The 16,717-nt window shown below is 37.2% G+C and overlaps 2 protein-coding genes across 2 annotated transcripts in view; one reads left to right on the plus strand and one right to left on the minus strand.

The window, feature by feature from the left end:
* Positions 1-384: 384 nt before the first annotated feature.
* Positions 385-906, plus strand: LOC124622889. The gene has a single exon (XM_047148678.1). The coding sequence runs from the start codon at positions 385-387 to the stop codon at positions 904-906; it is 522 nt and encodes a 173-aa protein (XP_047004634.1).
* A 3,615-nt stretch (positions 907-4,521) lies between these two features.
* The window catches only part of LOC124622890, a 96,278-nt gene continuing 84,082 nt past the window's right edge, over positions 4,522-16,717 (minus strand). The window contains exon 6 of the mRNA XM_047148679.1: positions 4,522-4,800. Coding sequence (XP_047004635.1) covers positions 4,683-4,800 — 118 coding nt within the window. The 3' untranslated portion in view covers positions 4,522-4,682. The remainder of the gene's footprint in view (positions 4,801-16,717) is intronic.

Raw genomic sequence — 16,717 nt, forward strand, 5'->3', positions numbered from 1 at the left:
CTACCTCCAGCGCAGCTGCAAGATGCTGCAGAATCTACAAATCAAGAAGGGAAAGCTGCTCAGCAGACTAGCCATCTTGCTAAGATGTCGGGATAAGGAAGTGATGCCGCAGTTTGCGAACTTGCGGCATCTTGTCAACACGGCGAGGGCAAAATGCATATTATGACAGGCTGGTTCAGTCTTAGTATGGGAACACATACGTGTTACCAGAATGGAACTCAACAAATACTCGAAGGATTTGCCCACTCACCACCTGTACCTGGCTTCCACTCTCCCAGCACACACCTGGGCGTGGCTGGACGGCAACATGCACACCAGCAGTGAACTCCACAAGAAGAAAGCCACCAACAGACAGTGCCAGAAGTTCCTCAGACTTCCAGGCAGATGTCAACAGGAGGAGAAACCAGCAATACTAAGACCATCATCAACCTGACAGAGAGAGCACTGGATGAGCCAACAATCTCCGTGCTGTCGAAAGGCCTGAAGTTTGCTCTGACTCCAAGAATGTTACCAAAACGTGACACCATCAGCAATGTAGAACAAGCCATACGTATACTCCCACTGAGAGCAGCTGAGGAAGCCAGGGGGGAGACCAGCAGGGTACTTGAAAAAACAACAATGCCAAAGAACAACATTATGGCAGAAGAGCACAAGGCACAGTTGAACCTTCACAGTGACAAGGGTATAGTGGTCTTAGCAGCAGACAAAGGGAATGTGACTGTCCTACTGAAGTCAGAAGATTACTGGCAGAAGATCGACTTCTTACTACCAGATCCAGCATACAAAGAAGTGGGGAAAGACACAACTGCTTCTGTTATGCACAAGACCATCAATCTTCTCAACAGCTCAGTACTTGACAGAAACACCATCAGGAAGCTTTACCCTCGGGCACCAGCTCCACCGTGACTGTATGGCCTCCCGAAAATCCATAAGGAGGATGTCCCACTATGTCCTATATTGAAGACCATAAATTCTCTGACGTATGGTGTAGCGAAGCACCTAGTGCAGCTGTTAAAACCACTTGTGGGTCACTGCCTTCACCATGTCAAGAACTTCACAAAATTTGTTAAGGTACTCCAAGGGTTATGCCTGGACAAGAAGGATCTACTAGTCAGCTTTGATGTCACTTCTCTTTTTACCCGGGTGCCACTGGATGATTCCTTAGCTCTACTTGTAGATCACTTCAATGAGGACACACTCAGACTCTTTTTTCTCATGTTAACCACAACATACTTCAAATGTGGTGGGAAATTCTATGAACAAACAGATGGTGTTTCCATGAGTTCCTCCCTGACCCCAAGTATTGCCAACTTGTACATGGAACATTTTGAAGATGTGGCACTGAACACCGCCCACCATAAACCAAAGGTGTTCTACAGATATGTAGATGACGCTTTTGTAGTGTGACCCCATGGCAAGGAAAATCTACAGGAGTTCCCATGCCATATCAATGGCATACATTACAGCATCAAATTCACCATGGAGGCAGAAGAGAATGGCTGCCTTCCCTTCTTGGATATTTTGATCAAGAAAAATCTGTATGGTACGTTGGGACACTCGGTCTACAGGAAGAAGACGCACATGGACTTATATCTCAATGCTTGGAGCTGCCACCATCCAGCACAACATAGCTCAGTACTGAACACCTTAGCACAAAGAGCCAGATTCGTCTGTGACAGCGAGAGTTTGCCATGTGAGTTAGCACATCTGCGGGAAACCTTCCATAAGAATGGCTACACCAAGACACAAATGACACATGCCTTGTGTGTAGACAAGAAGCAGGAGGAGAAACCAGAAGAAGATGAAGCAAAACGTATGGTGTATCTGCTGTTTGCTGGATTGCCAACAGCCAAGATCGCAAGAATATTAAAGAAGCACGAAATAACGACCATCTTTCGTGCACCAAAAAAAGTCAAAGATTTACTTGGCTCAACCAAAGACCAACTGGGGCTGCAGACATCAGGCATTTACAGTATTGAGCGTGAATGTGGGATGGAATATATAGGGGAGACACAACGATGTATCTCCCAGTGCTGTACTGAACACATCAGAAACATATGACTAGGACAGACAAACAAATCCGTGGTAGCAGAACATAGCATTATCGAGGGACACACCTTCAAATTAAAAAAAAAAAACGAAGAAGCTGTGCACCAACAACAGTTTCTGCAACTCGATCTTCAAAGAGGAAGTGGAGATACGTCTGCACAACAATTTAGTAAACAGGGATAGTGGTTTTCATTTCAGTGCAGCGTAGAATTCCACAATTGACAAAATACATCAGGAACACTCCAGTCTGAAGGCAGTGGCGTCTGCAGACAGATTGGATGGCCACCGGGTCTCAACACCAGTCTGCACCACAGCCTTCTCCCCACCCCCCCCCCCCACCCCCCCCCACCCCCCCCCCCACCCCCCCCCCACCACTACCTACCCAGTATCCCTTTCTGGATGAATGTGATTGACTGGCCTACAGTAGCCGACGACTGCCAAGCAGCTTAACAGATATGCAGAACACAGCATCCTGACACCTCGCCAGAGGATGATGAGTACAAAACTAATTGAAACATTGCGACAAAATGACGCCACCTCTCGGCTGATAACCCGAGAAGAATTCATTAAATAAACCACAATTCACATTGATCACAAAGGCTCAGTCATGGGTAAACCAGGTGGTAGACTTCGGTTTATTGGTAGAATACTGGGGAAATGCAATCAGTATAAAAAAGAGATTGCTTACAAATCACTCATGGGATGCCTTCTAGAATATTGCTCCAGTGTGTGGGACCCTCACCAAATAGGACTAATGGGGATATATTGAATGTTTACAAAGAAGAGCAGCATTAATAGTCACAGGCTTGTTTGACCCATGGGAAAGTGTTACAGACAAGTTGAAGAAATTGAACTGACAGACTCTTGAAGACATACTGAAAAGCTTGCTTACAGAGTATCAAGAACCAGTTTTAAATTATGACCCTAGGAATATACTGCAAACCCATATGTATTGTTCCATAGGGATCATGTGGACAAGATTAGAATAATTACAGCATCCACAAAGGCATTCAAACAATCACTCTTTCTGCACTCCATACGTCGGTGGAACAGGAAGATATCCTAATAACTGGTACAATGCGACATACTCCCTCCCAAGCACTTCATGGTCGTTTGCAAGATATAGATATATGTGTAGATATAGGTTGAGTGGGTGGTAGAATACTACTTTACGAGTTGTGGGCCAGGATGTCGCTCGTTTTTGGGTATGATGATAGTCAATGCCCTGGTGAAGGACATGGTTTGTCCTAAAGTGTCTACCAGCATTTCTGAGAGTAAAATAAACCTGTGACCACCTGTGCTCCCATTCTTTGTATATGTTGAATATCCCATGTTGAACCACATTCTAGCATGGGTTGTACAAGTATTTTACAGGCAGTTTCCTTTGTAGACTGCCTGCAATTTCCTATTACCTTACCAATGAACTGATGTCTTCCACCTGCCTTACCTACAACTCAAGCTATATGATCACCCCATTTCACAACCTGACAAATTATTAACCACAGGTCATTAATACTGTATTCATAGAGTACATTTAAAACAAGTTGCACGTGTCTGTAATCTTCCCAAGCTCTGATGGGGAATCTGCGCAATTTTTTCAGATATTACTTCATTAAAGATAACTGAACTTGCTTTGGGTTTTGTGAGAGACCTTTCAATAGGCCGTCTAAGTACTAAAGGTTCCATGCATTACCCTTTTGATAGTAACATGCATTTCACTTAACATCTCTTTCTGGTTCACAATAAGTGTAAAAGAATATTCGGAGAAGAAAAAATTAAAAACATAGAAACAACAGTTCCTCTCACTGTCTTTAATACTGACACCTTTCCCTTCAACAGTCAGTGTGAGAACTGTACTATGAGGTGCTACCATCTAGTGAAATCAAAGACTGCTGCTACAAGTGGTTAATTCAAACTTTACACATAACAGGATGCCCTATGTAACAGCTACCCCCAGTTACCTCCACAGCTGTTTTTAATCCAAGTGATTTCCCAATAATTTGGAATTTTTAAAAATTGATATTTGTTCTTATGCATTGACAAGAAATCAATATGCATGCAAAAGTACAACTATCAAATAACTTGTTGTATTATTATCATCAACTTTTAGATGTTTTGCATTTAAATTTTCAGTGAATAAACAGTGACAGTGCTTGCAAAGAAGTTTTGACTTGCCATTGCAGATTCTAGGCAGAACATGCAAAGTTACAGTGGGATGAAGGAATTTTATATTGAGTATTAGTATTATGTAGGACAAAGGTGTATTAAAACTTTATTCCACAGTCATCACCTACACATGGAAAAATTTTTTTATTTCAATGTTTTAATACTCACCAATTTAATATATTAACAAGTATTTATAAAATAAGTACACATGGGATTGCTTTACATGTTTTTGTGAATAATTCACATCTTACATAATTATACATTAAGTTCAAATGAATTTCAATTTAAAAAGTGGTTAAATTTGACGTTTCAGTATGTAAATTACAATTTATTAATGTCAATTCAACATTTTCCTCTTCAGTAACTGTATTCTAAGTTTATCACCCATATTATTCATTCAAATCAGAAGAAAACTATTTCATACGAGCAGTCTGAGCTGTAAATGAGGATTTGTCTCTTTGGTCCTGTTAATTTGTGCCTATTGCAACAGTTCCCATAGGCCTTTTAATTACACTGGAATGATTTTTGGTTACAACACTTGAAACAGGAAACTTGTCTCCAGATGTTTGCATTGATAGTTGGCAGCTGCAAAAATTAAAAAAAATTGATTAAAAATCCAAATAAGTGGCTGCAGTACATTGATATAGGCATTAAATGTCACTTTCTCTGGAACACTAACATTTCTGACCAACTTGTTTTTTATTAGCTGTCTTGTCTTGAGATTGTTGGAGTGATTGTTTTGTTGAGAGGAATGCTGTTCACCATGTGACAAAGCAGTTTGGCCCCCACCATCCTACCTTGTCTTTTATAGTCCTAATTATAGCTGGGATCAATACTAGTTATTTTTCTTTTCTTGTTGTTATTCTTCCAAAAAATTTTGATGACAGAATCCATTATCTGAGTACACATTATATGAATTTACAAACTAATGTAAATTAATTTCCTCTGTGGAACCTATTAGTTCAGATTATGCAGTTCACTGTTGTGAACATTTTGTATTAAAAAGTTTTGCTGGAAAATATATGTTTCAAAAGTTTTTGTTCTAGACAGCATCCATAGAAATCTAGTGAGCTGATAAATAGATTCAGAAAAGTTGATTACCTCTGAACTGTAGACCAAGTTTTGCTCAGTTCAAAGATATGTTTATTTTAGCTCAAAGCTAATTAATTCAGGAGATGTAATTACTAAAGATTTCAACTAGCCCAAACTTTCATCTTGTATTGTGGCAAAACCACTATAAATTTCTGGAATATGTTAACACAATGATGATGGGCTAAATTTTCTGAACCCAGTGACATCAATAACAAATACGTAATTGCCATAATTAAGAACTGCATGACATTTAATATTCAAATTTTAATAATCACTATCACTGCCATACCTAATAGTCAGTAACTCTCATAGTATAAGCATAGCTTGGTTCTGTATATTTTAATAGCTATTGCTCATATAGATAATCTGATAAACAAAGTCTGGCAGTAATTATTACATCTATTTAAAAAGGAATAATTTGACCTAGGGAAATTTCAAATAATAATCAAATAACCAAAATCACATAATATTCTAGCACGCAACAGTATAAGGACCAAATGCATGCAATTCTACCATTATGCTTCTAGTTCTTCTTGGAGTTAATTCTTGGTCAGTATGTAACTTGCTCCAGGATTTCAGTATTCTCTACACTGTGTGTTCCACTGTTGTTGTCTGAACAGGCCTCAGGCTTATTCAACAATATGAGCAATGACTATTACAATCAGCGATAGACTTCTTAAGTAACATTTGTAAGCATGCCACTGTACCTTAATGAACTATTATCATCATTCCGTGTGCTTGTAGACAATTTCTTTATCTGCTACAGGAAAAATTACTTTTTGCACCTATTAATTCATTATTCTCATTCTTTTGGTGGAATATAATTTAAAATTATACATCATATACGAGAACAAAGAGGCCTGTATAAACATTTTTGACCTGTAATGGGGCCTGGTTGATAGGAATCAAATTCCATAAATAAATATGTGAAACAATTCTGTGTGAACATTTAAAAGCACTACTGGACTTTTTATTTATTAAGAGATACAATCCTGTCACAAATGTTTTTATCTAAAAGACCAGTGTCACAGCTACCAAGAAGCAACATTAATCTACAGGTAGGTCCCCCTTGTATCCTTACATCTGGTGATCTGTTTGAGGAACAATATCAGACTTGATACAGCATTTGTTTGTGGACTCGCAAGTACTACGAACAGTGTGCAGAGGTGAGTTTTAATGGAAAGTGACACTAGTGGTATTTACATATGTTTCTTTAGATGAGTAAGGAGTAATACAAAAACTGAAATAGTGTTTATGAACAAGCGAGTGCTGAAAACATAATGTAACAAAGTGGAATATTAGTGTAAGTTTACATTGATGACTTATTGTGTAAGAAACACTTTGCTAAGGCACTTTAGATGGGAACTTATGAAACATTCAAGTGAGTGTTAGTGGAGTGTACACTCATGTGGAGAACAAGAATGTGACTGAGTAAAATGAACAGTGGCTGGAACTACACGACAGTTTTGGAAGATAAGTGCAACTGGATTGTGAGGTAGAACAACAGATGAGGACCATGGAAATTATGAATAACCAGAACGGTCTACAGAAGAAGGAATGTTGAATATTGGAGCGGCTGAGAGGGCAACCATCTTGAAAACTGGACCAATCCTGTGTTTGGTGTGCTGTAACAGGTGGCATAACAGACGATACCAGACAGTATCAAAAGAATCTAGTGGTGGCATCACTGAACTCATCAGGTAAATGTATTTAAAAACTATTTCAGTAACTTGTTTAATTTGGTGTTCAATTTAACTCTATAAAAATGTCTGATAAGGAAAAAAGTGTTAGTGATAAGCAAATTGTTGTTCATGATAAAGGAAACTGGTACAATAGTATAGTGGTTGTACCTAGTTTTCTCATTAAGTCAGAAATTTTAAACGATACTGAGGTAGGTAATGAAATAAGTTCTGAAGACAGTCAAACAAATAGTAATATTTAGAAATAAATTGCAAATGCTTCAGCCACTAATGGTAAAAATGTAAGTAATGTTGAAAGTTACTATGAATTGATACAACCTTCTAATGTCAAGCAAGAACCTGTCAATGGCCTCTTGCCGTTTGGTAAAGTTAAAACAGAACAAAATAGTGGTATGGATAATACCACAGAAATAGTAATAGCTTTGCTTAGTAATTACAAATATGGATGAACAGAAAGGAGAATTAAATTTAAAATTAGGTGAAATAAAAGGGAGTATTGGTAGTATGAAGAAAGAGCTGAGGTTTGTGAGTGAAAATTTAACAAAATATAACCAAAGGGTTGCTGAAGTAGAAAGTAATTGTGAGAGCCAATTGAGAGAGGCTTGTGTAGGAATAGATTCTAAATTGGAGGAAGAAGCCAATCATTTTAAAGCTAATAAGTCTAACAGGACATCCTCCTCTAGTAGTAGTTGTCGATACCAATATTATTTTTGAAGTTTTTGAAAAGGTCAGTATAATCTTGGTTGCTTTTTTGAAAACTTTCACATAATTTTATACACTGTATGTTATAGTTTGAGCTAAAATTTATGTAAAATTTTGTAGTCTTGATGTTTTAATCGGTAAGTACTAGTTCTGAATGTACAATTAAAATTATTTTTTTGACACACTTAAAATTTCTATTATTAATTACACAATACTGTACTGTTTACTATGTTAATTTCTGGATTTGCTTATGAAATAATAATCAAAAGTAATAATGTAACAGAAACTAGTAGAAATTCACTTGTCAAGAAAAACTGTAAACCCTTCAGAGTATTGCTATTTCCACAGAGTGTAAGAATCATAAGTATGCCTCTGATGTGATCAGATGTATTTCTTTGTATTTTTGTGTGAACAATTTAATTTCGGCTTTGTTAACAGGGAAAATCACAAGACTGGCATACTAAAAAGTGACAAAATACATTTATGTAAAAACAAAAATTCTGCAACAACAATCTTCTAATTTATTTAGTTCAGTTCAACTGTGAGGACCCAAAATGTGAGAATTTCAGCTCCAAGAATCAGACCCCTAGACAAGGAGAACTGGAGCCAAGTCAACATGACAAGCTAAGTAAACTATAAAGTATATTGTAATCTTTGCTCCTCTCAAATATTCATAAAATACTTAGTTTAATGTGGACAATAGCTGCAAAAATGGAGGGAGGGGGGAGATTACAAGTGAGGGCATCATCTGTGGTTAATTGACTAATAATGAGGTTTTGTCGGTTGCAGATATTGTTTTATTTTGTTGGTTTTTAAACTGTATGGATGAATCAATTTTCAATCACATGGAGCAAGACTGAAGGCTGTCTAAGAAAGGATCTTTATACCAACAGTGATAATGTACTACCAATAATGATGGACTGGATTGAATGAAAGTGAAGAGGACTTTATAATTACAACCTGAGACATCAAAAAGGAAAGATAAGTATAAACTATCTTTGAAATTAATTTGTTTGTTGACTCATATGGTTGTTAACAAAATGACTAGTGATGAAAGCAAAAGTGAGGTAGAAATGAAAGCTGCAGGATCCAATCAGGAAATGTTTGAGCTGAGTGAAATCGTAGTCAGCAAAGAAACAGGAAAGACTGATATTTTGCAGTTAATTTTGGCAAAAGTATAGGAAATCAAGACAGATAACAATTGCAAATTAATGCAGTTAATGATTAGTTAACTGAAATAAGAATTGAAAGCAATAGCAAAATGGACAGAGTATAAGATCAGATATGTCAACTTAGTAATCAAGTTTCAGAGTTTAAAAAAAAATGGGTTGTCAGAGGGGTTAAAAAGTGTGAATAAAGAAAAGTTGATGTTTTAGAAACTTAATTTATTGTTTCAGAAAATGAGTTTATTGTTGAGTCAGTGAAACACTCAGAGAATGTTGACGAAATCAGAGTTGAACAGAAGGCTGTTGCGGAAAAACTGTGTGACTCAAGAGCTGCAACCCAACAAAATGTCACCAGTTTAGACAAAAAAATTTTAAATGTAGAAAACAATATTCAAACTAATGTAACTGTTTTAGGTCAACAATTTCAGCAGTTTAGGAAGTTTGTATTAACCAAAAGCTGAGTGCAAACAATGGTATTACATAACCCAACACTCCTATCTAATGTTTTCCATCAGATAATTTACATCCAGTGGATTTTCTGCACCACCGCAGAGACAGCTTTGTGTCAGGCATGAAAGACAATCAAAAAATTAAATTTATTAAAAGATTTCTTGAGGTCAAAGCTCTGTCATAGGTAAATTTAAATTTAAGTCAGTGGGAAACATATCAGAGTTTTGAGAAAAGTTTTTTAAACAAATTTTGGTTGGAAGCAAAACAGGGGAGAATCAAAAGTGAATTTTTGAATGGTGCTATTTATAGGAATAGGGATGACACTTTGAAAGAGTTTTTTAATAACCACCTTAAAAAATTAGCACATCTTGACAAACCATTTGACAAACTGACCGTGATTGATGCACTTGAAAGGAGATTACCAGGAAGATTGCAGTGGGATTTAGTACAGGGACCACACAATTGTCTTGAACAATTTTTACAATATGTTGACAAGCTGGATAGGGCAGTAGAAAGAATTATGTACCATAATAATAGAAATGATAGAAATCACAATGGGAGTAATCACAGAAACAGAGGGAATGGTAACTTTCATCAGGATCAAAGTGTCAATAGAGGGAGAATTCTGAACAGCAACAGGAAAGGAATAATGGCAATAACCACTGGCATTTTAACAGAAGAAACAATCATAGAAGTAACTACTCGGGAAATGGCACTTTGCCTCAATGAAGGTCCACAGTTTTGGGATGAGGAAACATAACAAGCACAGGACCCATAAGTTATACTTGCTATTAGACAGCAATAACAGCGTTTGTGATGTGGCACACTTATCTGAAATTGAACAGAAGGAATATCAGATTTCTCATTTATATTTTGATGAAAAGTTTTGGGACACTATGTTTAATTATGGTGATTTAAGTGCTAATCACAAACCAGAATGTGACAGTAGTGAGAATTTTGGTGTAGTATGTAATAATGATTTCTTCTCATGGGTGAAAAACAGTATTGTTGATGTATGTAAATCAGGTGATGACTGTATAGGATCTGGACTAGTTGATGTTTTTTATGTAGATGTTAATGAGACCTGTGAGGTAACAGAGGTTGCTAAGTCTGAGGCTTACTGAAAATAAAGGTGAGTAAGATAAGTGACTTTTATGGATATGAGACTTATATGCCAGTGATGTTGATGAAGTAATTTTGGAGGAATATGTGGTGATGAGTTTGAAGTATTTGCGGAGTTTAAGAATACTGAAGTTTCAGAGTTATTTGTAAATGATGTTGACAATACAGTCCACTCAAAACAGTTTTTCATTAATCTCATGCAGAGTAATGATCCAGATAGTGAAGGTGAGGTATCTGTGAGCCTGGAGAATAAAGGTGAAAACTTTTTGAAGTTTGTTTGGGACAAGATTGATGATAACTTAGATAAAGGTTCATTCTGGGATAAGTTAGCTGTGGTTAGTCAGAATTTGTGCCCCAGTTTGTGGAATGAAGTGAAAGAGAATCAAAGCAGGAAGTGTAATTTTGACAGTAATATACGCACATCAAAAAAAGTTTTGCATCACTCTGGTTCCCAGAACTCCAGAAGACAGTTGTTGACTGTGGATATTACATCACAAGCACAGTCCCTTTGACTGTTCAGAGATGTCACTAAACCTGCCCACAAAGTAAACAACCATGTATGAGCAGCGCCTATTAGTAGGAGGGGCTCCAACAGCCAATCACTTCCAGTCGTTCCACCAGGAAGGAGGTACACGGCTCGTGTTGTCTGTAGTTCAGCCATACCCAGATGGTCAATACCTGGTTTGATCACATCCACATTGTTACTTTGTGCCAGGAAGCAAGGCAAGTGTCCAGGCACGTTGGAGTGAAACAAAGCAATGTTGTTCAGACATGGAGGAGATACAGAGAGACAGGAACTGTCGATGACATGCCTTGCTCAAGTTGCCCAGCAGCTGCTACTGCAGTGAACGACTGCTACATATGGATTATGGTTTGGAGGAACCCAGACAGCAATGACACCGTATCGAATAACACTATTCGTGCAGCCACAGGATGTCGTGTTATGACTCAAACTGTGCAATAGGCTGCATGATGTGGAACTTCACTCCCCACATCCATTGCGAGGTCCATCTTTGCAACCACGACACCATGCAGCACGGTACATATGGGTCCAACAACATGCCCAATGGACTGCTTAGGATTGGCATCACATTCTCTTCATCGATGAATGTGAAGGCATATGCCTTCAATAAGACAATTGTCAGAGATGTGTTTGGAGGCAACCCAGTCAGGCTGAATGCCTTAGACACACTGTCCATTGAGTGCAGTGAGGTGGAGGTTCCCTGCTGCTTTGGGGTGGCATTATGTGGGGCCGATGTATGCCACTGGTGGTCGTGGAAAGTGCTGCAATGGCTGTACGATACATGAATGCCATCCTCCAACTGATAGTGCAACCATATCTGCAGCATATTTGCGAGGTATGCGTCTTTATTGACGACATTTGACGCCCCCATCATGCGCATCTTGTGAGTGACTTCCTTCAGGATAACGACATCACTTGACTAGAGTGGCCAGCATATTCTCCAGACATGAGCCCTATCAAACATGCCTGTGATAGATTGAAACAGGCTGTTTATGGACGACTTGACCCACCAGCCAATCTGAGGGATCTACACTGAATCGCCATTGAGGAGTGGCACAATCTGTACCAGCAGTGCCTTGATGAACTTATGGATAGTATGCCACAGCAAATACAGCCTTGCATCAATGCAAGATGTCTGCCTGCCATAGCTGAGTTGTCAGCAGAACAGAATGTCAATCCTAAGGGCCCGGGTTCGATACCCGGCTGGGTCAGAGATTTTCTGCACTCAGGGACTGGGTGTTTTGTTGTCCTAATCATCATCATTTCATCCCCATTGATGCACAAGTGGCCAAAGTGGTGTCAAATCGAAAGACTTGCACCTGGCGAACTGTCTACCCGACAGGAGGCCCTAGTCACGAGACATTTACATTTACAATGCAAGAGGACATGCTACTGGGCATTAGAGGTACCAGTGTGTACAGCAATCTGGACCACCACCTCTGAGGGTCTCACTGTATGGTGGTACAACATGCAATGTGTGTTTTTCATGAGCAATAAAAAGGATGGAAATGATGTTTATGTTGATCTCTATTCCAATTTTCTGTACAAGTTCCAGAACTCTTCTAACCGAGGTGATGCAAAACTTGTTTTGATGTGTTTATTTTGTAATAAGTTATGTTAGTTGTGCTATGGAACCCATTCAGTTTGTTCAATCTTTACTTGACAACATGAGAAACTAAAGTAATGCTATGATACCAGTAAAGTTGGTAAAACCCTGTGAAGACAGTGTGGAGTGTGGATGTAGCATTTTACGTAATCAAATGTGATCTTTTACATGAAGTGATGATGATTTGGATTTCGGATGTCCTTACATTAAGATTAAGATTGTTCAGTGGGAAGAGAATTGTTTGATTGATACAGTTAGCCCAGTTTGCGGTATATATGAACAATTCACAGACAGGATTAAGTATGGTAACAATTTTTTGGAAATGTCCATTGCACTTCTAAAGATAAGAGGAGCTACTGGTATGCAAAATAAGTATGTAAAATGTCAAGTACTGTTAACATTTAGTATAGAGGACAAGACCTATGAACATGCATGCTCAATGACGCCTAGTCTAAAAGAAAATATTCACTATATCTGTAGATTTATAAGATTATATAATTATGTTTTGCGTGTCATGAATGTAGTATGTAAGATCATGTAATTTTTCAAGTTCTATCTTATCCATTGACTGAGATTAAATCTATTTACAGACTCATAAGACTATACAATTCTGTTTCGTTGGTCAGGAATGTAGTATGTAAGACGATGTGATTTCTAGAGTTTTGTCTTATCTATTGACTGAGTTAAAATCTATGATACACTATATAATTATGTTCTGTAATAGATTTGTGCTTTAGAATTAGATACATATATGCCATGAGACTAAATTAGTAGATCTTTTTATAAGTTTGAAATGGGACAATGTTCATAATTTGTACTGTAAAAATTAGGAATAGTGTCTTAGTATATCTGTGTGTATCACCTTTTTAATTGATTTTTTTTTTTTCATTGCATTTAACTCCTTTCATCTTTCCCTCTCCTTCCCTCTTTCCTGATGAAGCAACCGTGGGTTGCGAAAGCTTGAATTTTGTGTGTGTGTGTTTGTGTTTGTTAGTGTCTCTATCAACATGCCATCGCTTTTGTTTGGTAAGTTACATCATCTTTGTTTTTAGAGATATCCTTAAATAATATGGTCTACATGGCTGATTGATTCCTACTCATGACTGAGTATATTCTTCTGGTTTGTGCCCTTCCTTGTGAGTTTTTCGAGTTGATTCACTCATCGTACACTTAGGCTTGGAAATTTTTCTCTTCTCTTTTGAAGATTTTGAATGAGTGATTTTATGGATGTAAGCTCACAATTTGTAATTCTAGTAACATACATTGTCTCTGTAATTATTTCTATAGTTTCGTGTTGCAGTGTTGTAGACTTTGTATTATTTGTCTTATGACAGTATGCTCCATAGATCAGAAAATCAGAATGTTCTGATGTAAGTATAGATTATCACTTGTATAGTAGATATTTTTTTAAGTTTCCTGTAATATGTTATGTATCAGATACTTCTATACATCTATAAACTATCTTTCGGCATCATTTTCTATACCGATTGGCAAATCTTATAGTCTATCACAAAATATTGTAAACACATTGTTTCCAAATTTTGTGAGTGGTATATTGTAATGGGACTCCTGTCTCTAACATTATCTTTCTTTATAGAAATAGTGAACATCAGAAATATTTTTGAATCTTGTACAGGTTAAAATTATCTCAGCTGTTTCTCTAAAAGCATTCATTAGATTTTGTATACAATGTATTATATTTCAGGCTAAAACGTATAAAAAGAAATTAATTCATTACAATCGATATGTAATAACTCTGTATGTACAGTTAAAATTACTCTCCTTTTAGTAATAATTGAAATTACAAAATATTTGGCATACTTACATTTCCTATTATTAATTAGGCAATCTGAGAATAATTATTAAATTTATTTCTGGATTCATTTACAAAATAATAATGTAACCTGGTGAAGATTCTTATTTTGTCAAGAAAGTTCATAAACTCTTTGTTATGTAAACTCTTCAGAATATTGTTAGTACCGCAGAATGAGTTAGAGTAGTGGGCATGGCTGTGATGGAATTGGACATGTTTTTATGTTTGGCAATAACAATGTGAATTTGTGTTTTAAAGTGGAGATTGTAAAGACAGTGTGACACAAAAGAATGGGATAAAATGAAAAAGTCATAGAAACAGAAATTTCTCAATCAGTTATGATGTCAACTGGAACCCACAAAGTTAAACAATCTCAGCCTCAAGAATGTACCCCTAGACACTATGAACAGCACCCAACAATGAGAAAATGAAGATAAGCAAAAAAATTATTTGTACATCTTACTCCTCTTGAAGCATTTGAAACAAAGCAGTTAATCTTTTTGAAGAGACTGAAAAACTACTGGTGATGTGTGGGAGGGTTAGATTACATGGTCCAAAGTAGAATAACAGAACATCTTGAGTGAGTTTTTGAGGGGAGAAATATATGACCATAAGAGAGGCACAAAAAAACAATTTTGTCATTATTGGATAAACAAACTCAAATATCCTGCTCAGGATTTGGGTAGTGAAACAATTATCTTGTGGTCAGAAAACAAACTGTCTCAAAGAGTGAAAGAATTACTAGAATGAGATTTTCACTCTGCAGCGGAGTGTGCGCTGATATGAAACTTCCTGGCAGATTAAAACTGTGTGCCGGGCCAAGACTCGAACTCGGGACCTTTGCCTTTCACAGGCAAGTGCTCTACCAACTGAGCTACCCAAGCATGACTCCTGCCATATCCTCACAGCCTTACTTCTGCCAGTGCCTCGTCTCCTACAATCCAAACTTAACAGAAGCTCTTCTGCTCCTCTGCTCAGTTGGTAGAGCACTTGCCCGTGAAAGGCAAAGGTCCCAAGTTCAAGTCTTGTCCCAGCACACAGTTTTAATCTGAAAGAATTACTGTTTACTGTCCCCAGAGGAAATTTAAATGATTTTTTAATGTATTTGGGAAGAGTAGAAAGAGTTAAACCTAATTTTGGGGAACAGGAACCCACTTCACCATTGCAAAATGGGAGTAGGAATAATTACTAAATGAATAGGATTGGCAGATCAGATAACTGAAATAATCACAGGGATAGTTGGAGAAGTAATAGTAACAGAAGAGGTAGGGATGAAGATAGAAGCTCAGGAAACAGGAATGAAAGGAGAAATGGTTATACAAATCAGGATCAGACAAACTAAGATTTGGACCAGTTGAGGCTTGAACTTGAACACAAGGTTGCAAAGAGCCGTACAATTCCAAATGCAATACTGGTTATTTACCAAAAGGTAGTGGAATTGTACATTTTTATAAAGATAAACACAATATATACCCTCAAAAATATAGATATCAAAAGAAAGTACCTTGTATATCAGAAAGGAAAGTGGAAGAACCAAAGTAAGTGCTAATTCAGTATGAAAATGAACCAGTAGAGTAGCGGTAGCAGTAGTTGGCAAAAAGAATGGGCATGTCAGATTACTATTGGATGCCAGAAGACTAAATGAAATAGTGTTAAGAGCAAAATGACAGGCCTGCTTATGTAGATGAAATTCTACAAAGATTCCATAGTGTTAAACTTTTAACTCCTTCTGATGTCACATGTGGGTATTAGAATATTAATTTAACTTGTTGCAATTTCAAGCTGGTTTGAGTATTGTAGCTTAATGAATGAAATTTTACAGGCTATTTACAAAGGGGGCACGAAATCAAATGTCACCAAATCAGAGTTGGGTAAAGAGGAAATTGCATTTTTGGGACATATAGTAAATGAAAAGGAAATCTATCCAGACCCCAAGAAATTAAAGACTATAGAAGATTTTCCAGCTCCTGGGAATGAAAAGGAATTGAAAGCCATGTTGGGCTTGTTCAGTTTCTGCCAGAAGTTTGCAAGTGATCAGTCTAAATTTATTAAAGAAAATGTAGTTTGGAACTAGATGGATGAATGTGTAGAAGCTTTTCAAAAATTAAGAGATGAATTGGTTAACAGTAAAATATTGTATCATTCAGACTTTTCTTTGCCATTCTGTGTGAGTACTGATGGTAATTATTGTAGGCTGGGGGTAGAAATTTTCAAATCATCGAAAGAGAAAATGGAATTGAACATAGAACCATAGCCTTTGCCAGGTGAACATTGCATTCTCATGGGAAAAATTAAGGGGTTTCACAGCTAGAAGCATTATCTATTATA

The sequence above is a fragment of the Schistocerca americana genome, chromosome 7 (genome assembly GCF_021461395.2).
Source record: "Schistocerca americana isolate TAMUIC-IGC-003095 chromosome 7, iqSchAmer2.1, whole genome shotgun sequence".
NCBI classification, from domain to species: domain Eukaryota; kingdom Metazoa; phylum Arthropoda; class Insecta; order Orthoptera; family Acrididae; genus Schistocerca; species Schistocerca americana.